Below are 25,797 nucleotides of genomic sequence, written 5' to 3'. Positions count from 1 at the left end.
GGTGTATGTCAGCAAGAGCATCTGAGAATAGGTCTGTTGCTGTAGCAATGATTACAGCCCACTGCTGAACGTAAAACAAAGCCAACCCACAGCAATCAAGAATATCATTTCTCCAACCATATACAGAGATATGGCCTGATTCCCTTCCCACTGAAGTCAATGGCTTCAATTTGGTGTGTGTTTCTTGTCCGGTGATCACTTGAGCTTAGCATTTCCTTTGTGATCAGAATAGGCCCCCTGCTAGGCAACTTGTACTAAAAGGACAGCTCTGGCCCACAAAGCCTTTATCAAGAGAGCAATGGGCTTTAAGACTTGCTTTTGTGCTGTGCATCTACATAGCAGAGTAGTCCATGACCAGGTCTCTTAAGTGACACCGTAATACAAGTGACCTGGAAATAACAGCTGGGGTGTTGGGCAATATTTTAAAACCTCCTCCAGGTATCACATATTAACTGCCATAGCATTCGGCAGGAGAGTGTATCCTTTGGGGGCTGGACTCGATGATCTTCCGAGGTCCCTTCCAGCCCTAATGTCTAATGTCTATGAAATCTGTGAAGCGGATGGCAGGATGCTCTAATACATGTCTCCTATCTGTAACTGCCCCCCATTCCAAACCTACACCTCTATAACAGGGGGCCAACTTTTTGGGGAGGCATGCTCCAGATTAGCTGCACGCCCTTGCCAAGTGCTAACGGATGCTCTTCTCTGCCCAACCTCCTACTCTGCTTTCTGCATCCTGCCCTGTGTCCCACATGCCACACACAGAGGCTGCCCATGCCACTTGTGTCACTTATACCACAGGTTGGCCACCAGTACTCTACAACCAGGGGTGTGAAATCCTCACTCCATTGATGTCAAAGAAAGATTTGCACTCAGCTGTATTTTGGGCAGGATGTTACCCCATATGTTCATATAGTAGCTATCTAAAACACATTGCCACTGTTACAGCTGATAGTGGATCACCGTCACTCATTCGACCAGCGCATAAAACAACACATTCAGTTAGACTGAACTGCCACTAAACAGGAGTGAGTAGGGCAAATCCAGCCCTAGCTATGTCTTTGGACCTCCTTCTCAGACGAAGAAATTATGAGTTTATGCCAGAAGGCGCTGCTCAACATGCTTCACGGTAATCTAACAAACCACTGGAGTCTTTTTCCAACAAGAATCATAGGAAACACAGATGAGCAATGCATTTGTTTCCATGTTAAGATATGGTGACAGTATAACCCCCGGGCAAATTTAACCTCTGCCTGCTTCACCTTCTTTGACAAAATAGCGATCTAATAATGATTCCTTTCAATTCTTTCCAGGGTTTCTTTGTGTCAGTATTTTACTGCTTCCTGAATGGTGAGGTAAGTAGCATCCTATGCTGTCATTGCAATTAATTAGTATCAAGTGTGAGTGCTTGAGTGACTAATTTTAGGGAAATGAAATGCATTTGTGCTGCGTTGTAGTCCGGTCACCTTTGGTACTCTTAGTACTCCATTAACGTGCATGTGAACGTCACAGCCCACTGCACACGTAGGCTTTGCCCACAGAACCTGGATCAAGCAGAGCCGAAAATAAGGCAGAAGCTTCCTCAGGTGATAAGGTGTTTCTGTTCATCATTTCAATGAGCCTTTGAAGTTTCACATTAATTTTGAGAATAATTTATATGCTTCTTCACTTAAAAAGCATACCTTTGAGTGAGGCACTCCTGTAGCAGACACAGCATGTGACTTATTGTGATACAGCTGCTATTCTCCCAAATTGTTCTTGTCGACATCCTTAACCAGCGTGCTATCTGCCTAACTGGCTGGTACCTGATCCTTCACATGATGATGGTGAGAGGGAAGGAGAAAAACCTATAATGGATAATTGTGGAGTTAACTGCCCATATAGGAAGTTTCTTCTAACTTTTGGTAGTCCATTGGATTTATATCCTGAAGTTTGAAAGTTTCTCTCCTTTCTTCTTTTCTTCTTGTTCTGTTAACTCTGGGACCTCTTAATCATCTGTATTAATGCGTAAACTTTATTGACTCCAACTAAGTTCTTAGCCTCAATATCAGAGTTTCATGGGTATTTTTTCCTGTATATCAAAGTGTATTCTTCTAACAGTTTTAATTGATGGTCCCCTATATGGTTTTAGGAGAACCCATTCTACTTTCTCTGTACGGCCTCAGATGCCTTCATGCTACTTCTTTAAGACATCTAGTTGCAGTCTTCTTATGCTCTCTTGTAAATTTTTGCATACCATTAATATTTTTTATCACTTATCTCTGGACCCCTTTTCCTTCTGCTTTTATCATTTTTAAGACTCATAATGAGAACTGATCGCAGCATTCTCAGTCAGAGCATACGTTCACTTTATAGGTAGCATATGGCATTTTCAGTATAATTTCACCTCCCACTTTTTGTACATTCTGCCATTCACATTTCTCTTCTGACTGCCACTGAGCTTGGAGAAGAGGTTAGTTTCCAGTGTCTACAGTGACACTCGGGTCTTCTTCCCAATTGCTTAGTCAATGCAGAGCCCATCAGTTTATCTAAATTTCTCAGATTATTCTTCCCACTTTCGTCTCCTCATGTATTTGAAGCAGCCATTTTGTGCTGCCCATTCATGTAGCATAATGCATTTGGAGTGACTCCAGCTGTAAATTAGAGCAGCTCAGTGCAGCACTCTGACCCATGCCCTACCCCAGGGCCTGTACTGGGGGTTGTGCAGGGCCATGTTGTTCCGGCTTTACGTTGCTAATGCACAGGGGAAGTTCTCCGGGGACTTTATTTCTCCACTGCAGCAATATTCTGGGAACAGAGATGGGACCACTGACTTCATTAAACAGCTTGGACTCTCATTCAGCAATGCAGTATGTTCCCATTGTTTTGCATTGCCCTGATAATTTTCCACTCTGTGGGCTTAGGCAGGAGCTACTCCTCTTTGTGGCTCATTTCAGCTGGCTAATTTGACAGTATTTTAGCTTTCTTACGGTGGGAGCAGCATCTCATGGACAGTGACACGTCTTTACTATAGCAATGGTCCAAGGCCTCTTCCTAAACCATGAGCCAAATACACTCTCCTGTAACTTCAAATGGGTTTATGCTAGAGTTGATGTGGCCCCTAGAAAAGCAGCACAGTTTATACTATGTGCATCTCTTTATCTTGGTAGACAGGCATGGTTTAAAGTGCTGTGCTTCTCCCAGACATATTACATCAGTGTTAAGGTCCTTGCCCGGTCGTCCTGTTTCTTTATCAGACATAAGATAGACTGAGATAGATAATCACTACATGATAAATGCAGAATTTGCTCTGAGACAACCATCTCCAAATGCAGCTGCAAGGTAAATTTTTGATGGAATGGGGTTTTTTAACCAGGAAATGCCAGTTCATCCAAAGGAACATTTTTTCACTGGACTGTACCAGTTTTTTGCAGGAAAGACTTCTCAGATATGGAATAGGATTTCTGGTTAGAGTGAGAGAGACACATCTGTATGGAGCCAGTGTCAAAGGAGAATATGTCAAAAAGGCAGCAGCTGTTATGTTCAAATTGTTACCTGTGCATAAGTGTGGGAGGATATAAATGTAAGTAAGCTGCTCCAACCTTAACATTTTCTCTCGAGAGACTCTAGAAGAGTTACAGACTGGTAGGTTGAAGCAAGCAGGTTAAAGGCCTGGGTTCAGCTCTCCGGCTCTGTCTGATTCAGACCAAGGATTTCAGGCTGGATTTCCCACATTTCAGGCCAAGTAATTTATCCACAGTGAATGTCTCTCACGCTGGTGATGCTCTACATTGCATAAATAACTTTATATTCAGGTAAGAAAGGGACTTGCAGTGTAGCCCCCTGGTTAATAAGGCACATTTCACATGACTGCTCCAAGGTATATTCATTTATTCATTGGGGAAAAGCTCTGACTGGAGAGACTGAGAGAGACCCACCTCCAACTTGACAGTCACTTACTTGGGACATAGAAGAAAGGCAGAATGGGAAGTTCAGACCTGGGTGTCCTGCATCGTGGGTGAGTGCTGTTCAAAACTTTAGCCTTGGTTTCATCCCATTTCTCAAAAGGAAAATAATTTAACATCCCACCATTTTTCACAATGGGAAAATCCTTTCCAGCCCACCTGCAGCTCCAAGCCACCAAGCCGACCTATATACAAACCAGAAATGCAATTGCTGTCGGCCCTGAGTGGTTTTGATGGCATTACACAGACATAATAGAGCATATTTTATAACAGCGCATTTCGCTTTCATACAGTCTTTTCCATTAGCAGATCTCAAAGTGCACCACAAGGAACGTTCTTGTAGCCACAGTGATCCAGAAAATATAAGAAGCAAGGGGTTTCCTGGTTATATCTTTTATTGGACCAAAAGTATAATTGGGAGGGATGTTAGACAAACTTCCAGGCACAAAATATCTTCTGTCAAGTCACAAGGGAAGTAGGTATTGCTATCCCATTTTTACAGGTGGGAAGACCAAGGCACAGGGAGTAGTGATTGGTTCCAGGTTGCATAGCCAGAAGAGAGAAAGCCAAGGACAGCACCCAGGTCTCCTGAAGAGCAAAGCAACGTTCTTCCTAGTAGGGGTGCAGCCTCCAAAGAAATCAGATGCCAGCCTATCGGATGTGTTATGCCACTTGAGCGGTGGCAAGCCCTCAGTCATCGAACTGTGTAGGACTTGCTGCTTTTGTGATGGCAAGCTTATCATAGGTCATCTCTTGTCAGACACCCCAGTTCCTGTCTGTTCACCATTCATTTGTGCTTTTTCTCCCTTGGTAAATCAAAGAATTGTTTTGACCTCCGCTAGCAACTTGAATTGAATTACACTTAATCTGTTAAATGAGTGTTACAGACAAAAAAGAATGACATTTATTATATGGCAGAATGTAATCCATTCGGTGCTTTATGAACACAAAGTCCTTCAGATGGCATCACAAATCCTCTTGATGGCCTTCCTTGTAAATCCACCTGTAAGTGCTGATTCTCCTCTAGTCCATTAATTTACTTAATTCTGTTTGAGTCAGCTTATCCCTGGTCATTTTTGCCTTCCTCCTATGGTAGGCAATCCTTTTTGTTTGCCCACACTACTTTAATTATTATCTTTAAAATAGTGTGAGAAGAACCCAAGAAATGTAATGATTGGCATTGCCAAGGCAAAGAAATGCAGGTTTACAGGGTTCAGTGCTGGTTGAAAATTACTACATGTAAATACAGATCAACAAAGACCTCTCTTCTTGAGATCTTCTCCGTACGCTGGGTATTCCAGCATGCCCGTGCAATACTTTGCATTCACAAAATGCAAGTTGTTTCTCGAGGACTGTGTGAAAACGAGGAGCTGCCTGGGGACTCATGACTCTGGAACAGGGCAGGCAGAGCTGATGGGTGAATTGGCATGTACAGGTATGATGTGGTCTACTTAAAAGTAATAGCTTGATGATTAAGTCACTTACCTGGGATGTGAGAGGATGGTAGGCAGGAACAGGAATTGGGGTATTCAGTTTCTCAGCTAAGTGCCCTGATCCCTGTGATTCTGGATCTTTCTGGGATAGGTCTCTCATTCTCTCCTGTTAGTGCTCTTCCACTTGGCATAACTAGAGAAGTCATTGGAGCAGAGACTTGGACCTGGGTCTCCTTCATGTCCCAGCCCATGAGCTATACAGCAAGTCTTTTGTCCACTGCATGATTATGGATATAAGGAACAAGGGATACAGTCTGGGACACAGTCCACCAACCCTCACTCACACACACCTGCCAAACCTGGCAATGTAGCTGGAAAACCAGTCCCGGGGCTCCCGTCACAGTTACTCTAAAGACTCTCAAGAGTGGCCGCAGGGGCCATCCCCAAAATGGTTTCACCACCACATTTCCAGGTTTAGTACATATGAGTGGGAGCAGGCTGGGCAAGAGGTTGGAGAGCTGTGGCAAGGACGGTGTAGCTGTAGCCGCTGACACTACAAGGACACTTGCCCGGGAGGTGGAAGGCCCCAAGTAAGGTTCCTGGCCTGAACTGGGTTGAGGAGAGAAGAGCCACTGAAAACGATGTGGTATCTATTTGAAAATAAGGCAGGACCCTTCACTGGAGGTGTCTCTGGAACCTCCCACCTTTCAGGATACCAACTTTATTGCCCCACTCACGTACTCAGAAGTTAGGTGCTTGTCATCACTTAGAAGCACATTGTTCTTCCCAAAGTAGCAGCAGTAAGCCTTGCGAAGTGCCCTGACCCCCTCACGTATTGTGGGTAGATTAGATTCTGCTTTGGATACATGAGTGCAAAGCTTTTCTGGACTAGAGAGCAAGGGGAACTTCATTTATACATCCAGGACTGGAGTTTATCCTATATAGCTTAATGCAGATACGTGTGTGAGGGAAAGGAAGGAAGGACAATATAGATATAGATAGATATCAAATTATAACACATTATTATGTATGTGTGATTGTGTGTATTTTGAAAGCCTAAGGCTATATATATTATACACGCACGTACATACACACACACACACATTGCTAATTATATATTATAAGCTATAAGAAGGCATTGTATATATAGGACAGGATATTTTTATACTTTGAAAGATAACTTTGAGATCTGCCAATGAAAAGGGCTATATGAGAGCTAGATATAGATATGAGACAGGATGTTATTGTATACCACAATGCAACAGATTTTATTCCAGCCACATTCAAAATTAAACAAGAAGCCATCTCATGCCATAACATGCATAGCGTGCGCGGTTCATTTTCTGACATCTCCTTAACGTCTTCTAACCAGGAGCTGTCACCGCAGCTCTCACGGTCACTTGTTTAAATCCATATCTCAGAAAAACATTATTTATAAAGCTTGTTGTTTAGTTCAGTAGCCTTAGGCTTTCAAAGGCTGCAGTACATCTGAGACGATTTAAATCTCAATGCCTCATCAGACTGATCTAATCCTTGCCAATAATAACCAGGTATTAAAAAAAAAAAAAAGGCTGTTTTCAGTTTTGCATGTTGACTGGTATCTCTGTGGCAGCTTTCTTACTGTACTTCTTTGCTTTATTAACCCCTTCCACATCTAAACAGTAAGAAAATATCATCAAATGCAACACTTTGCTATAAGTGTGATCAAGTGCCTACTGCAGAAGAGTTTGTATTTCTCTGTGCACACAAGCAGTATTAATGACATCTGAAGAACAGATTTATACTAGATCTCAGGGCTCTATATGTATCCAAATAGACATCCAAGGGCTTGTCTACACTAGGAGATTGCCTGAACTAGCTCTCCAGATAGAAACACTACTACATCAGGGTCAACCAGAATATTTAGGCTCTTCCAAGCAGCAGGAACTGTTCTGGTATGAGACGGCTTTTGTTCCTGAAACCCAAGAAACTGTTTTTTCCTGGAATAGCTGTTGCCAAGTCCTTTGTTTAGTAGCAGTTGTTCTGGTCAGCTTCCTCCTGTAGCCCTTTCTAAATATCATTAGTGCCCCGCTGAATTGTCATCTATTCTGTCAGCCTGGCTTTTCTTTCTGTGACAGATGGGGACTAATATTGTCACATTGCAAAGACTTTATGGCCTCAGGCATGTCCGGATAGCATAGTACTGAGTGCCTTAAAAATGCATGTGAAAATGCATCCAAGAAATTATCCCTCCCTTTGCCTGCCAAGACCACTATCAGCAATGACACAAGCGTGAAGGATAGAGCACTTATTGCTTTCAAGCTCTGGCACTCCTCTGATCTAATCTGCACCTCGGCCTTTTCATGTTTGATGCAGCCACTGCTAGGTGCTGATGAACTCCTAGTAGCTGTCTGCAGCAGGTCTCATGCAATATGGATGGCAGCTGAAAACGATGAAAGCTCTTGGCTGGGCGCCCGCCTGTCCTCTGCGCAGCTTGTTAGATAAAAAGTGATTTTTCCTTTGGTCCATTTTCAGGATGATTTGTTATATTTTTGAAGCTGAAAGCTGAAGTGGAGATGGCGATATTTGCCACAAACCTCTGATCTCTCCCATGCACGGAGCCTTGCATCGTAGTCTGTCCACTCTGAAAATGCACCACGTTAAATAGCTCATCCCGCCTCTCGTTACTCCCGGATGCTGCTGCTGCCTTGCTCCTGCAAATGCTCCTTCCTTCCCAGCAGCCATGTAGTTTAATTCTGGTAGTCTCTACTGTCAGTTTTGGGGTAGGGCTAGGGATCCCAGATCCATCTCACACATCCAGCCAACATCAGCCTCTTTTGTGATGTCGGAAGGTCCCAGGATTGGACATTGCTCTTGGCAACATAACAATGCTCTTATTTATATAGCAAGGCCAGAAGGAGACACCTATGGGAGTTGCCCCTGCATATTCCAGAGGAGTAATGCAATGTCTTCATTTTCCAGCACTGGGGATACAGAGATTCCTGCTTTCTGACCCGATTAACCGTTCTGGCAGGCCCTGACCAACTTCTCCATCTCCTGAAGGGTAAAAATCAACTCTGCTGCTACAGTCACGAATGCTCATGTTGCCTTCTCCGCACACAAGCCACTCTCCAGCAGCAGCATCTTGTCCTGTCCTTTCTCTGAGACTAGCTGACTGGTCCAGTGATACACAGCCATTCTCCCCTCTGGGTTTTGACATGATAATCCTCCCCTCCATTGACATTCAAATTACCAGCATCTGGTCCCTTGTCTTTGGGAATGACAGTCCTTCTAGCCAATGAAAATCCATTGCTCTTCTAGACAGCCATCCAGCCCCATCCCCCCAGTGGTGGGAGCAAGCAGAGTGCTACCTTGCAATCATAGGCCTGTGCCAACCCATGTCTACCTCTTTCCCTGCCTTGGCCCTTCTCAGGCAGCTTCTTGGCAGGTATTTTGTACACCTCTCCCAGCTGCTTCTCTGTTCTCCAGACACATAGCCAAGGTTTTTATAAAAGAACTGTTTGCCTCTCCCTTTTCAAACATCAGATGCAACGTTTCCAAAATCAAGAGAGATTTTTGCAGGGGAAGAACTCTGGCACTGGCATAGCTTTCAAATGGAGAGCTCTTTTGTGCTTAGTTGCATTGCTTGCAAGGAAAGGTGTTTCCCTGTGTTCATTTGAGGACATATTATAGCGTCAGTTTGGAGTGAGGCTATTGACTTGAGTCGAATTATTGCATATTTACCCTGGAGTCATTGAAGTGTCATTGAATGTGAAGCTGGGTGGCTAGGCCTTCCTATGTTCTGTACCATTTGTTCCAGTCATTTGCCCTGCTAGTACCATGGTTATTTAGGGCAGGGAGTTTAACAACCTTTGCTATTAGTGGAAGTTTGATCCTTACTTATTTTTGCTTACCTGTCTGCCCCAAACCTATCCCTTGTACAAAGTTTATTTTTAAAAAAACCAATTGAAAACGTATATATAATGCCAGGGGCACTTTGAGGAACATTAAAACTTTCTTTTCCTCCCCACAACTTTGTCTGTCTTGTCTGTTTATATAATGGGCCCCTTAGGGCAAAGCACTTAATACAATAAGCCCCTGAGCTCAGCTGTCTCTTGTAGGCACAAAGACAAATTGTATCATTGAGCCAACCATAAAACCCGGTGGAAGATAAAATGGAAACAGGAACAGTGCTGTGGTTGGTGACCCACTCCACTCCATTTCTCAGGAACAAGGGTTTTTAGGCACCTTGCTACCTGTAAGAGCACCTTTCTGGAATTGGACCATCTTTCTGATACTGGAAATTGAGTGTCCCAGTAACCTAGCACCCATTTCCACCTATGGCCTGAAATCAGAAAGTAGTTTCCCAAGAGCAGCCTTTTATGATTCTCCAACAGCCAAAATCCAACAATTTCTTAAGGAAAATTAGTTCACTTAAGATTTAAGAGAGCAAAGCAAAGGCAGGTGGCATGAGAAGATCCCTAGCCTAAGGTCTGGATAGCAGCTTTTGCTTAACAGGGCACCATCTTGTAGCTACAATAGGTTTGAATAAGTGTGCCCGTGCATCTTAGAGCTAAGGTGACTGTCTCCCTGTTTGCAAGCTCTTTCTCCCTCATGTCACTGAATCTTCATAGAAGTGCTCTTTGACTCACTTTGATGTCCTAGCGCAAGTATCCCGCATGACCATTTCAGCCATCATCTTTTGGATCAAAATGTGGAAAACATTGTGTTTACCATTCCTGCCCCTTTTTGAGTGAACTTAACACACTTTTGCCTTGTGTTTGTGAGACGGGGACCAGATTGATAACTGTTTCCTAGCACATGGAGGCAACCACAGATCGAGAACTGTTTCCTAGCACATGTAGGCAACCACAGTAGGTATCAGAGGTCCTTGGAGAGTTTGTTATCTGGCTGCTAACGCATTCAAAAATCCACGCTAATCTGTCTTCACAGCCCTGGGGAGGCAGGCAAGCTAAATTAAGCTAGCACAGCTCTCCAAGTGAGTTAGTTGTGCACACATCCCCAAAGGCAGAACTCGGTCAGGTTGTAGCTGGGTGTCTCCTGGTGCTTCTGAGGGGTTCAGCTAGTGATGCATTTTGGGGGACCCTGGAAAGCAAAGTTAACAGCAGGAGATGATGATGTAGAAAGAGGTGGGTGGATTATGTGAAACCATGGGCAGAACAACACGAATACTCGGTCATGGGAAGACTACCTGAGGACCAAGCAGGATGGGTATCTGTGGTTGTAGGCATCCAGCAATGGAGATCCTACATAAGAAGAAGATGGTTCTGCCTATTTATCTAGACGTCTTTACCTACGTATACATCTCCTGTGGATGTAGTCTCTCAGATCCTCTCAGTCTTTAATGTCTGTACCCTCACAACCTTCTGTAATGGGGAAGTGGGCAAAGTTACTTCCACTTTTTATATATGTGAGGACCTGAGGCACAGATTGGCTAAACAGCTTGCACCCAGAGTCTGTGGCCAAGGAGAGGATTGTACCTGGTCTCCTTGGCTCCAAACTGGAGCCGTGACCACTGGACCATCCTTTTCTTTCTCTTCCAGTTACAATTGCTAAGCCAAGGGCCTTGTGTTGTTGCAGTCTTGGCATTGATGACAGTTCAGCCGGACTTTTAAGTGCTTATGCATTGGCAATAGGAATGGATGTAACAATTCAAAGAAAGCAAGGTTTGACTCGAGCCTCCACCAGAAACAGAATCCACAGTGACTGTGGGTTTTAAAAGATGGTTAATCAATATTTTTGTAAGCTTCTGTATGTACTTGCTGCTTCTGAGTCAGAAAGAGGAGAATTGATGACTTTGTATTTCATACCTAACTGGAAGTAGGTGGCACAGGAATATGGGTTCTCAAGCAGCTTATCTTCCAGGGATTGAAGGCCTACTTTTTCAACCCTAACTTAACAGGCTGTAGCCAGTTGACTGCATGGGCAATTTTGCTGTATACAGAGGCACACAGGGCAAATTTACCTGTGGCACAAGCCCTAGGCAGACCTTAAACACCATTAAGCCTGAAAAATAGGCTGTATGCAGGATTATCTCTATTGCACAAAACTGAATATCCACGGAGCTCAGTGTGAGCTCTGCTGTGGATTGGGAAATTGGTTTTGGCCCCATACTTTTTATGTAGCTTTTAACCCTTTTGCCAAACTTCTCTAGGCTGCAGATAGGCAGATCTGATTTAATGAGCAGCTCTGCACTGCAGAAAAAGTCAAGCAATAAGGGTCTTGAGAAGTTATGAAGCTACCAAAAATGACACACTGTAAACAAATGTCTACACTTATGCCCCCAGGCACTTAACTAGAATGAGCCTTGATTGCAGACTTTTCAATTTCTTGACTGCCATATGGATCGAGATGCTCCCGAAAGACTCTTCAGCACTGGCTGTCAGGTCACCACATCACATTTAATTTTACCTACCCAATCTGTTTACTTAAAACCTCATCATACCACATGTAGGCATAATGGCACAGGGCTGTGCTGGAGAGAGCATCTCATCCATCCAGCACTTCTCCTGGATGGTTTTGAGTTTTTGTTGTTGAGTAGTTGTTTATTGTTTCTGAATTTTTTAATGGATGGAGCTGTGGCTCAGGGTTATTTTCTGCTTCTTGGAGGTATGTTTGACATCTGTAAGCTATATAATGCAGTGACAATGTACAGCAAAGTTGTATATCTCTGAATCCGGTGCATGCTTCTGCAGTATTGTATACAATATTGTTTGTGTGAGTATAGGTAACTGCACAGCTTCACAGATTTTTTAAAGGCCAGAAATAACCATTAGGTTATCTAGTCTGACATATATAATACGGGGAAGACAATTTCAACCAGTTGCACCTGGATTTAGCCCAGTAAATTCTGTTGATTAAGACCTATCTTTCAAAAACGCATTCGGTCTTGATTTGAGGACACTGAGAGACGAACAAGCCATCACTTCCCTTATGTGGATGTAGCTGTAGTTGTATCACGTGCACTATCAGTGCTGCGTAGTCTCTAGGTTACCCCATACTTTTCATCATACAATCTGGTTTCCAGTTGCTTATAACTTTGCCAAACTTCAGCCATTCAGATGAGTTTCCCATGATGAGTGTCTGCTTCAGGGTGAATGTTTCAGCAAACGTGATGCATCCATCCAAAAAAAGAGATTAGTGAAAAATGTGCAGCTGTTTCACTGAGAAGATCTAAAGCCTCTGTGCTTTGGTGTTGGGTCTTAACATTTGACCAAAAGATCAACTTCTTGTCAGAGAGATGACTGCAAAAATCCGCTCCTCTGGCATATCAGCAGTTTGAAACTTAAATCTTATATTCTGAATAATATGTATACGTGGTTGTAGATGAGAGATGTATAGGTATGTGTATAGATTGATGGAGCTTGTCAAAAAGGGGAAAACCTTATTTTGCTCCTTTTCTCCAAGCTTTTTTGCAGAATTAAACATTTTGGGGAATTTGAGCAAGCTCTAGAGTTGCTCCAAAAGTGAGGAAAACGTCACCAAATGTGTTTGCAATTTTTTCTCCTTTTTTCTAAGTTTCAGATTTCAGCATTATAAGATTCAGCTCAAATTTGGAGGGAAAAATTAAATCTCTCTGTAATGATAATGCAATACTGCATGTACCATTTTATAAGTTAATTGAATTCAGCTACCTGGCATATCCACAGCCTTGCCATATGTTATTGCCATATTGCATCAATGTGTAAAAGTGTACAAAATCTGCCCATGCTACATGTTTTACATATTTAAGAGTTGCTTCGCTCGCTACTGAAATCTGTCTGCCTCTGGGGTGTAGCACAGTAGCTGATTAATAGTAAGACCATTAATCAATGCAATTAATGTAACTCCAAATGACAACACAGGGGGACTAACATCAATTAGACAATTACTCAGTACGCAAGGTTAGCCAAAACATTATGGTATAGCAGGGTAGGAAGGGACTTCTTGAAAGCACTGCTACCTATGGCTGATGCAAATGCCTGGTTATTGAAAGAGATTAAATGTAGAGTAAAATCTTTAAAAGCAAAGTCATTTTTGGTCATTATGAATCCCTGGACAGGTTTTGCAAGAGTTCAGATTCTTTTCTGGGCCGTTATATTTAGTGGTGCATTTGTGTTCGCCTCCAGCTTTCCAGTGCTGTTACTCAGACCTGTCTTATAGTTCAGAGGAAACTTGATGATCCATGTTATATCAGCCCACTCTCCTCTGGCACATCAGCAGGCAGTATGTGGCCTCCTCACACAGTGAAGAATGATTACACAAGCAGCAATGCATCCTATCAGAGAGACCAAGAAGAAATGCCCCGGTCCTTTAAATCTGACCTTTAATATGCATCAGAAGATCTGTCTCACCCAGCCCCCTATTCCTGATCACCCCTGGAGGTTGCAGTTTAGTACAAGGGTCATTCCTTCCCTTGACAGCATAGCCTCCAAGCTGCAGCACACAGTAGGTGCAGAAGCCTGGAGCCGGCTACCTCCATTTATTTAGCCTTCATGTGTAGAACTGCAGTTCTGCTTCCGGCTTCATATTCCATACTCCCAAGGCTAAGAAAAGGGTGGGTTCCCCCTATATTGAAAACTGTGCTGAAATACATTTCCTTCCTACATAAAACTCATGGCTTTAGTAATCTTAGATATTAAGCTCCCGTATCCAGTACGGGAAGTGCCAAATAGCCATCCATTCATTATTGTGACATAGTTACATTGGTGCCAATGGGAACCTGTCTTGGAAAAATAATTAATTGCAGTCTGATGAACACATTTCAACAAATAAAATAAGGACAGGCCATAAAATTCTTAAAAGACACAGTTTGAGGATATGAAAAAGCCATCTGGGCAGTATTTCATGAGATTAAGTAATATACAATGTTGATTCAGTAAGGATGCGGGGAGAATTTATTTTATTTTTATTAAATTTGCTTTATTTACCTTGAAATTGTAATGGAAATTGTAACCGTGTGGATTGTAGCTATTATATAATGGCAATATGGAATCCAAGGGGTCCTTTGAATAGAGACGTCTGAAACAAACGGGCTGCTTCAGTCATCTAACAAGACTGTTACTCAGTTTGACCTGAGTAGTTCACCAATATTGAAGAGTCGTATCCATTAGGGCAAGTAGGTTAATATATTGTTGTTCAACCCTGTCTGTGCAGAAAGAATGTGCAACATGTCCAGCTTTTCTGAACTTCGTGAGAAAACATCAGCCTGCAATTACTTAGAAATTCCCAAGTCTGCCACTCCACAAAGTCTTGGTCTCAAGAAACCTTGACCCTCTGCTACTTGTCAGGGTCTCAGTTGCAACTGGCTTCCACCTCCAATCCACATGGGTTGTAAATGAATATCCTTACCTCGCATTTGTAAGCACAGCCTTCCGCACTGCCAAAGCCTGTTGTCTTGGTTTGTAGTCTGTCACTGTTTACAACTCTCTTAACTGTGTCTTCTACCCAGCCTAAAATGGTTTGACACTTTCATTGGCTTTGCTGAAGTCTGCAGTCGTCTTCAGATCAAAGAAGCCTCCTCACCCTCCTTGACGTCTGGTTTTAGTGCCTTTCAGCATAAGACCAATGATCTGTACTGACACACCGGGCTTGACTTCACAGACCCAACTCATGCCATTGCACAAAGATTGCCCCAACTCAAGCTCCATCCATTTACAAATGCCTTTAAACTGAGTATGGTAAAATACCTTTAACCTGAGTTAGCTGAGCCATAGGATAGCATGGTCCCTTGACAGTGTAGACATGCCTGAAGAGTCTGCCTGCCTTCCAAGCCTCTTCGTGGCTTGAGAACATGATTAAACGAGGCCCTTATAGTTCTGCTTGGGGGTATGCTCAGGTGCATCTCAGTCCTCCCTGTACTGAACAGCTCCTTGTTTATTTTATGCCTAACCCCCATCAGGTTCTTCAGCCCCCAAGGTCCATTATGGATCCCACTATGAGACTGAGGCATTGCAACCATGAGTGTCTCGGTCTCTTTATACTCTGGTGATACCCGACTTTCCCCATCTATCTTGAAAGTAAATTTAATTGAGCTTCCACCTAACTTCTGCAAGACCCATCCTAACTATCTGTTTCTTACCAAAGAGATCTAAACTGTGAGCAATAAGTTGTCTCAAATGGTATCACAGTTCTGAGAACTGAAACATAGCGTGTACATAGCTAGTAGAGAAGGCAGATGGCAGTTGTTGAATTTATCACTCAGTGTCACTTTTATGGAGACACATCAGTACTGTATTTACTCAAATACAACATGATCCTGATTATAAGATGACCCCCAATAACTAGATTTTATATATGGAAAATGTATACATTTGTTATCATTTTTAAAGTATAGAAACTAATTATTCACGGTTTGCCTTGAATTTGTTCCCCTCCCACTGCTACATCAGGGAAAATAAATTGAGGGGGGGAAGGTCAGGTAGCCCTTTGCCCTCTACTTCTCCCCAACTCTTTCCCCTGGCAGCCCCTTCCTCTTCTCCTTACTGGCAGACCCTGCTCACCCTGAGCACATGGAAATGAAGAGTAAATTCAGAACCAATAACCCTGAAATTAAACATGGCTGTAGCAATTTGCATATAGTCTCCATATATTTAGTTTATCCAGAACTGATGCATGCTACATTTTTTTTAAGCTGCTGGAAGTTTTAGCACAGGTATTCTAGAAATACACCTTTGAGCAGCACTTTGGCACTCTGTGCTTGATATTAATCTAATGCTAAAGGCTCATGTTTTATCACATAGTTCATTGGGCTAGGCCTCAGCAGAGTCAGCAGCATTTCAGGCCCTGGTGACCCCACAGCTCACCACTGATCAGCTTGTACGTGTACTCCAGATAAACCCACTAAGGATCCATTTGCTAATTGGCCCCTCACTCATGACTGGAACTGGGTGTTCTTGTCATGAGTCCTGGGATGCTCCAAAGATTTAAATGCAAATGAGGCACAGGGCGACCTGGTCTAGCTTCTCTTCATGAAGAGCAGTGCCACACTAACCATATGCACCAGGCTGAGAGGGGGTGACAGTGGGATTCTGGGTGTACTGTTTGGGGCCCTGTTTCATGATGTTTGGCAGGCATTTAAGGCTGGTGAAGAAACAGGAATGATTGGAAATGGGAAAGAAAGGCACAGCTCAGCTGTGGGAATGAAGCGAAAGTAAAAATGTATTCAATGTAGTGGCTCACCATGACTTTAAAAAGAGATGACAGTGAGGAATACTGTGCTTAATGGGCATTGCCATATGCTTATGCAGGTAAGCTGCATTAACCAATTCTAGTGATAGGTTCCCATCAGCGTGTTTGTCCAATATGGGCCACATGTTTTATAGTCCTGCTCACTGTTGGCTGTATTTAATCAACTTCATATCTGGTTTCCATTGCTGCCCACATGCAGATTTTGGCAGTAGTTTAATGATAGACAGTGTACATAGTGAGATTTCCTTGTATGCAATTACAAGGTGAGGGGCTTTTTTACCCTTGCTAACTAGGGGTGCAAACTTTGTCTTGTATTTGAGTAAGTAATTCTTGGCCTGCTTCAAAGCCCCCTGAAATCAGTATTCCTCCTTTCCATTTACTTCAGCTATGATGCTAGCCATGTCACTCCCTTTTATGTTTTTGGCTTAAGAAACTACTGCACTGTTGCCAGACTTAATATTAGGTTTTCGGTAGTGCCACTGAATTCATACATTCTTGAACATGAATAGTCCATTCTCTGTAGAGAGCATTTACTGAACACAGCAGTTTACAATTTCAAGTATGTGACAAATAACAAAAGTAAAAACTCCACCTAAGCTAAGACACAGCCAAATAAGACACGGTGGATGCATCTACACAAGACACTCTACTGCACATTAGACTAAACTAATGCTCAGTAAAGCGTCACCATCTACACATGAGCAGGATTTACTGCACAGTAAATTATGCTAATGTGCCATTTGCTAGTACCAGGGAATATAGGTACGAGATTAACAGCGCTTTAGCTACTGTGCAGTAGCACATGTGTAGATGCTGACTGGGAGCAATTTGCTCCCAGTCATCCCAGGCAGCAGGGGTCCTGCTGCTGCCTTGCTAAGCCCCGATGCAGAGGGAGGCTGTGGCAGCACGTGGGGATCAGGACCCATCCCAATCCCTACATGGCCTAGAGAGCTATCCTGCAGCCAGAACTCCTGTGTCCCGGTCATGTGGAGATCAGGTCCTGACTTGTTCCGCAAGTGTCCAGAAGAGCCTGCCAGCCACGTGCGGATTCAGACTAGCCCCTGTACCACCGCCAGCCCTGGGGCTGGCACCTGGGGGAGCCTGGAGCTCCTCCAGGCTGCTCCAAAGGGGCAGAGCAGGTCAGGAGCAGCTCTGGACTGGGTGGCTCCTGTCAGCTGCATTTCTGCAAAGAAAATTCAGGCGCATTAATTGCACATGTAGACGCACCCGGTGATAGCACACACAACTTAGCCTAACTTAAAATGCAACATAATAAGCCAAAAGGACAAACAGAAAGCCTTGCATAGGTCTCACGTAATCCAGAGAGCAGAGTGTCTCTTTACAGCCAGGTATTCAGAAAGTCTGATTTCTGGGGGATCAGCAGGTCTTCTTAGGTGATGAGGAGGAGATCCCACAAGCCTCATCTTTGCCTGGGGTTTTTACAGGTGTAGCTGCACCTCCTTCTATCCCTTGGGTGCCTCGACCACATGCTTTTCACATCCCTCACAGCTCTCATGCGTTCAGTGTCTCTGTCTTGTCTCAGGTATTCCAGTGTCTTGCCCCTTACAGGTTTCACTTTGAAATACAAATGTAGCCCCCTGCCTTCTGCCCCTCCCCTGCTGCCTCATGTCAGGCACTTGACATCTGTCATAGAGCTTAAGAGTCAGGTAGAGGGCCCACACCTGTGATAAGGGTGCCAGGTCTTTGCTAACTGTGCTTTAACTGTGCTAGCCTGGTGGGCAGGATGGGACTTTGACCAAGGTCCTCACTTTTTGTTTACTCCAGCTCCATTGCTTCTCTTCCACCAGAAGTTTGGCACCCAAGTTCCTTTCCCACTGCTGTAGCCATATTGTTTCTTCTTTTAATGCATTCATTTTTACTTTCTTTTCTATGGCTCATTGCCTTAGCATCAAGGTCTTTCCCATCCTGCCATTTTTACCCTTCTATCATGTATTTGTGTTGCACACTATGCAGAGGCTCAAGGCCACCTTACCGTTATGCCGCACATGGTATGAGCACATCAAGCTTTCTTCTGTTTACATGTTCCACACATGGGACATTTCTCCCAAAACAGAGTTGTAAGGCTGCCACAGCCATGGGCAACTCTAGGATTTTGAAAAGGGGTGCAAATGGTGAGGTGCGACACAACACACGTTTTTCTCCAGTTAAAAAGAAACTAGAAGCTCTGCTAATCAGCTAGGAGTCCAGGGTTATATTCTTCTGTTTAAGCTTGAAACAAAAACAAACACAACTTTACTGGGCTGCACGTTCTTTTGCTACATCATAGATTATGTAGAAAATGCACAAAAACTAATCAAAAGATATTGTTTCATTAGACCTGTAGTCATTAGAAGTAAATGTACCTCTCTTTCAGATTCAAACAACACCTAACCTTGAGCATCTTGACAGTCCATCCAGTATTTCACTTAAAGTTATTTCTACACTGGAGTTAACGTTTCCATGCCCGAATCAATGTGTTTAGGTAGAGTTAAAAACAGTCTTCAGAGCTTTGATATAGGAACTGTATTACAAGGAGCAGCTAATAGACAGCAGATTAGCAGAAGAAAGGATTGCTGAATCAGTGGAACATCATGATCATGAAAACGGGGAGAGGGGTGTTAACACCTGTGGACTGAAGGGCTTAGAAAGCATCAGGTTGATTCTTATAAGCCGTGAAGTCAATTGATTCCCACTGCTGCCCAACTAGGAATGCCTCTCCCCCTCCCAGGGAGTTGGTTTTAAATTTGGGTTGAGCAGAAGTCACAGCGGAGGTGCAACTGCATCACTGCACCCTCCCGCCTCCCACCGGATCTGCCGCTGATCACACCCAACGTTTAGCTTCTTGCTTAAACCACACTTTTATTGTATGGTTACAAAGAATTTGCCAACCATTAACAGAAAGGTACAGCAGCAGTGATGGATAGTTGGTATCTATTTGATTTAGAAGGACATTTTTTTGAATGCTTTATCATTCTCCCTCTCCCCTTTCCTGGGATGGTCTGTATCGGGGGTAGGCCATGTTTTTTGGGCAGAGTGCAAAAAACACCTGCAACTTCAACTTGTAAGATGTTGGCATGCCAAGGGTGGATGGTGGGGGAGCCGTGAGGAGCCTGATCCCTGTTGTGGCCATGTAGCCCCAACCTCTTCCCTGCCATCCACACAGAGGCACGCGTGCCAAGCAAAGTGCCTTCGAGTGTCACACTCTGGCACCTGCGCCGTGGGGTTGTCTACCCTTGGTCTCTATGGTAAATATGAGAGGTGAGATACCCACGAGAGTCTTTCTAATTAAGACACAGGCAAAAAGGTGACAATTCCTTTATTAGGTCATTGAATCGTAATACAGAAACTGTAACCAGATCACTTCCATGACCAGTCACGCTGGCCAAATCCTACCTGTTGAACATCTGAAGGAGCACTCAGTATGAACAACTCATGACTTCTAATACTTACCAACCTGAATATGCTGGTAAGTATTACTCTCTTGGCAGTTTCAAGTAACAAAGAAATGTAGGAAGATTGTGATAATTCACAAGGAATTTGCAAAGAGAAGGAACAATCAAATAAGTAATCCTGTGACCAAAGACAAGCGGTATAGGGAACTTAACTTATAAGTGTCTGCTCCAAAAACACAGATGTCCTTTGTTATCTCAAGTGATCTGATGTTTATTGAGACAAAGGTGATCTCTTCTGTCCCTTGGGCTGCTTGTGTGTGCCCTAACCACTGATAATGATGTCTGTATGCATCCAGATGCTATTATGGGCAAGTGTTGTTGCTATCAGATGATTGATACGCTAATGCTGTTGCTAGGATATCACTGACTATACATACTTAATAGGCAGGCAATATATCTGTTGTAAAGTGATTAACAGTTTTCAAGCTGGTTCTCAGAGCTGATGCTAATTTGTTTTATTTTTTTCTATTGCTGTCAAACCATGGTGTATGTTAGTTTTTATGTTGCTGTACCAATTCTGGCTGTTTTTCCCCCTGAAATACTCTTGATAGAATTTCAGCTTCAGCTGAGATCTTGCTAGAGTTTCAATTCATGATGAGAGAGAAATCTTAATTGATTCTTTTCTGGTTGGGCTTTTGACACATCACAAGTATTGTCAGATTGAGGTTGTCTCTAACGAATTTGTGTCTGCTGACTTCTGTAAGCGTGCAGCAGCATATTTTCCGATGCACGGCCCATAAAGACAGCCTCGCATATAAAGTCAACTCTCATCTTACCTTGTTTATCCGCTCTCGAACATCTAAGGCAAAGAACAGCATGGTAGCAGCATGCAAATGACTGCTTGCTTAGATTCCCATCTTTATCTCCAGGTCACTCTATTTGACTTGATTGGCTTGAAGCTCAAATGATAAATCTAATCTGGCTTCATTATCCGAGTAAGTATATGGTGGAAACAAATTGCTCAGAAACACACAGGGGCCATTAAATAACTCATCATCTCCATGCCCCAGCAGAGTTCAGCTAGCAGAGCTACGCAGAGGCATTAGTTATGTTAGCCCTGTCGAGCTCTCTTCAAGATAATTTTCAAGGCTACACGGTACATCCACAAGAGCCACCTCCCGTACGTGCGCATGGAGGATGACATTCATCCACTTGGAGAGTTTCTTTGGGACTTATGCGGTACATAGACCTTGTGCTGGCCCTTGCATAGCAGTGAATTTACTTGGAGACAAAGAGATCGTCTTAGCACAACCTCAGCATTTAGTGAAAGGGGTCCACGTGTAAGAACACAACATGCAAGGCAAGGTGTGCCATTTCCCACAGAAAGAGGCCATGGAAAATCCACATTAAGCTCAGGATAATTCGGACCTGACCCCCTTGAATCCATGTCTGACCCACAGCCTTGGTCATATTCATGCAAATATAATTTATATGTATGATCACCTGACACAGAAGCTGGGGCAGGATCCTTCACCGCTCCAAATACAGGGGGCAAACAATGCTGTGAACGTGCTGTTTCACCACTGTGGAGCACGGAAAAGCAGATGCATTTCTGACACTCCTGGAGGCCAGTGGCTTCTTTGCATAGAAGTCGTATTTTCTAAAAAGAATGGATGAATCAGACAGTCACTCAGCATTACTCTTCAGCGTCTGTCCTGGGAGCATAGGGACAGGAGGGACTTGCTGGGTCACTGAATCTCTCAAGGAGCAGGTTCCTAAATCCTTTCTACAATGGATCCTACACCATGTTAAAGCAGGTGTTTTTCTCTCGTTCCTTCCGTTGGCTGGCACTTCCAGATCCTTTCTCTCCTGACAATTAGAAACCTCCTCCTGATTTCCAGCCCAAATTTATTCCCAGCCAGTTCAGACCTATTTCCTATGGTGCCAGCTGTACCCTTTAGCATAAATAGCTCCCGTCTCTCCCTGCTGATGTTTTTCTGGGTCCCCTCCCGGCCTTCACTTTGCCAACAGGAGCCTGTGAATGATTTCATTTCCTATTGAGAAAGGTATCCTTCCATGTCTGTCAATGGGAGTGTGCCAGCAGAGCTGGACAAACACTGTATGGGGATAGCGTCTCAGTAATAAGGCACATGAGTTTTGTTTGGTGTGCAGTATTTAAAGGGAGACTGTTGACCTGTGGTATCTCCATCTGGCTGGCAGTGTTTTCTAGGTATTACCATATCACACATGCCTTTCCCCCCAAAACCAGCTCTCTAAAATCGAGATGCATGTCTTAAGAGGGGAAACCAGCTGTCCTCACTGGAATAGGAGCATGGTGGAGTAGGTGCATGAAGACTCGGTGCTGCCAGAGGGCTGCCAGCTTCCCTGTGAGCAGTCTGAGCAGCCAAAAACTGCTGCCTATTGGAGAGTGGCTGTGAAAGAGTTAATGCTGGACAGTTGTGGGTCCAGCAGGCTGCTCTTCCTTGCTAGCTGGAAGAGGAGCTGGCAGGCATCGAGCAGCACAGCCTCTCCATGAAAAAGCCAGCCTGAGAAGCCTGGGAAAATCGTTTCTTCTGCATTTTGCCTTCCAGAAACAAAGGATGTGTCCTGTTTGGGGCCATGGGGTACGCAAGAAAATACAGTACTATTAGAGTATCACCGGGGGCTTCAAATGGGATCAGACGCAAGGCATATATATATAATAAGAGATGGTCTCTGACCTGACACACTTGCAGTCTGAACCCAGAAGATGGACAATGTGGGGGGGATATATGAGGATGTTATCACCCCCCTGTGTCAGCACTGAAGCATGGCAAGATTAAGGCCTTACTCCAAAAAAAGGACTCAGGCATGGGACTGCTGAGCATGCACACAGGTGCACGTTTGGTGCTACCCATAGAAAGTGCAAGGCTCAGTTGGGTGCTGGAGATTTCTGTGCTTTCAATGGAGACCCTTAGGTGGCTAGGAGTGGGCATCAGCACTGTAAGATGGCAGATCCCCAAGTCTGTCAATAGGGAAAGCAGAAATCCTACCTGTTCTTGAGACTTGTGTAGCAGGGAGGTGTCTGTCTACAGGTTTGAGGGTCTCTATGAGACTGGGATCAGGGCTGGAGACCCACCCATAGGCATAGGCACATCAGTTGGCCCTTTGCATCCAGGCTCCCTCTGTTTCTTTTAAGACACAGACATTCATGGTGCCAAAGCCTAGTGGTTAAAGCACTCCTCCAAGAAATGGGAGGACCTGGCTTCAAGAGCCTTTTTGGGATTCAAACCCACATCTTCCACCACCCACTAGAGTGCACTTACCACCAGGCTAGGGAATAGGGACACCCTCTACTCTCCCATAATGCTGGGCCCCTGGAAAGCTGAGAAGATGAGACTAATTAGCAGAACAAGCAAGGGGGAGCCATACGAGCTGTGCAAGCCGGCCTGGACTCCAGGTCCATACTGCAGTGCTTATTCTTCATGGAAGTTTGTGGCTACTACAATTTCAATCCAAGGTTAGTCAGCCATGCCTCATCTCCCCCTCTATAAAATGGGAATAACACTCCACTGCTTCACAGGGGCATTGTGATGAAAAATGCATTACATACGCTCAGTGCCTATGGAGATAGGTGCTGTAGAAGCACCTAAGATAGACTGTAAAGCCCCAGAAAATGGTAAAGGAGATATGGGTTGGTGTCCTATCGAGTGTTTCTTTGACTGGGGGAGACCTGCTCTGTCCATGCATTCACATCCTTTGTTCTCTCTCCCACTAGGTCCGCTCAGCCGCAAGGAAAAGATGGCATCGCTGGCAGGACCACCATTCCCTCCGCGTCCGTGTGGCCCGGGCCATGTCTATTCCCACCTCCCCGACGAGGATCAGCTTCCACAGCATCAAACAGACTGCAGCCGTTTGATCGCACAGAAGCCCAGAGGCCTTCTCTTCCCCTTCCCTCTTCCTTTTTCTTTGCACCATGCTCTTTCAGCAGTGAGGTGACCCCCTCGTGTCTTTGTGGACATTTATCCATTTATGCCCGATGCTGCTTTAAGGCAACCAGCCAAATATGTAACATAGGAGAGGACAGTGTGGGTGGTGGGGAGGGCAGGGAGCAAAGTAGAAAGAAGAACAGGAGTCAAAACTGTTAGCTCAACAAAGAGATTTTCAGCCTCTAGCCATGAAGAATAAGACAGCCAGATGGAAGGAAAATTTGTTTTTTCATGGGTTGTTTTTTTTCCCCTTGAACTAGGGTGGCTCCAAAGACTTTCTAAAGAACCGCCCATCTTTTCCATCTTTCCATGCCCAACGGTTACAGCCACTTTGCTTGGCAGCCCGTCCACCTCTTCCTTTGCTCTTGGAAAAAGTTTCTCCTCTGCAGAGCTGGCCTTCAAGTGCACGAGGCAGTAAACGGACGACGATGTTGAAGGTGTCGTGGAGAACCAGAACTTGGACACCTTCTCCATGTCTGCCCCTGGCAGAAGGGCATTGGCCCGTATGGAAACCAGTGGGCTCTTTGTCTGGTCTGAAGCCAGCCCTATGGACAGAAAAGGTTTTGCAGCCTTCAAACTCTGTAATATCTCTAGATCTCTCTATAAATTATTCTCACTCATCTCCGCTTTAGCCCGATAGTTTCGACATTGTGTAAAATAGCCTTTGGACGTCTTTATTTGCTTTTACCTGGGGGAAGGCAGGGGAGGGCAAAGGGACACCTGGAGGATTTTCTCAATTGTGTTGCTTGGTTTTTTGATTCAAAAAGGGAAGCTCTGTAAAAAATGGCGATGATGGTTTTTGAGTGACAAGGATAGTGCTCGATGCTGCACAAAGAATATCTATTCATCACTTTGAACTAGAACAGGTGCATCTAGTTAGGCTTTTTATGTGATGTTCAGAAATATTGTATATTTTCAATAATAAACTATTCTGGGTTGGTTTCTATTGAACAAGAGGTCTTTTTCCCAGGGGAAAGATGAGGAAATGGGTTCTGGCCGTTGGTGGAGTTGAGAGGGTTTTGGAAGCACAAAAAAAGGCAAGCAAAAATATAACCCATCTTTTGACAATGACAAAATGGGAAAAACCTACTTGAAGATGAATTGCAGGAAAGGGCTCTTAATGGCAAAGGAAATGCCTCCATCCTTCTTTTACCGGGTTCCTAGTGATCAGTGCCCCTTACAGAGTAGCCCCGTTTCTCTGCATCGGTCCTGCCATCCGGGCTCCGTTACAGCAGCAGAGGAACACAGGTTACAAAATAGCTTTTCATAGAAAAGGGACCTCCAGAGGTCTGCTCCAGAAAGTCCTCTCTCTCTGCCTTTCTACACAGGAACATGGTCAGCACTGCGGTCATCTGTTTTTTTCAGAGTTGCATCAGTATAAATTTGCAGGCGTTTAGGATGGAAGCTGCTCAGGGTGAGGACTAAATTTGGTGTCTAAACTCACAGTCCTGTCGTCAAACCGGCATCTCCTTGGTAGTGAGCAGAATTACATTGGCCCAGAAGGGGACTTTTGAGTCCTGACGTTATTGGAGGCAACACCATTGTATAGTTGTTTCTATTCTGAGATGAAGCTCTGTGTTAATGTTGCTTGACTTGACATGCTTCGGGTGAAGGTGGAGACCACTGAGCACATTAAAAAGCTGTGAATGCCGTGTACCTGGGATGCTTAGATTCATTTAAGGGGCTGGAGCTGGATGCATGGGGAAGAAATCATGCTCCCTCCTGCAGATACCTGGCTGGCGAAAGTACTTGCCTGCTTTGTGTGGATAGTGTGAGGTTGAGCGAGCTAATGGACCTACAGCCCCTGAGGGATCGCAAATCACAGAGAGGTGTGTGGGATGTTTGCAGGAAAATGGAAAGCTTTTCCAAACCAAGCAGGTTTCTGCTTTGC

At 44.2% G+C, this 25,797-nt stretch overlaps 1 protein-coding gene across 2 annotated transcripts in view; it reads left to right on the top strand.

Moving 5' to 3' along the window:
- The window catches only part of CRHR2 (corticotropin releasing hormone receptor 2), a 245,018-nt gene extending 219,506 nt beyond the window's left edge, over positions 1-25,512 (top strand). For both annotated transcript variants that reach the window (XM_090047826.1, XM_090047827.1), the window contains 2 exons: positions 1,314-1,355; positions 23,696-25,512. In XM_090047826.1, the coding sequence (XP_089903952.1) occupies positions 1,314-1,355; positions 23,696-23,836 (183 nt within the window). In that variant the 3' untranslated portion in view covers positions 23,837-25,512. The remainder of the gene's footprint in view (positions 1-1,313; positions 1,356-23,695) is intronic.
- The last annotated feature ends 285 nt before the right edge of the window (positions 25,513-25,797 follow it).

This window comes from Crocodylus siamensis, chromosome 5, assembly GCF_052110815.1.
Source record: "Crocodylus siamensis isolate JL-2025a chromosome 5, ASM5211081v1, whole genome shotgun sequence".
Classification (NCBI taxonomy): Eukaryota; Metazoa; Chordata; order Crocodylia; family Crocodylidae; genus Crocodylus; species Crocodylus siamensis.
Note: the sequence above shows the minus strand (reverse complement) of the source record. Positions and strands in the feature narration are given on the sequence as shown.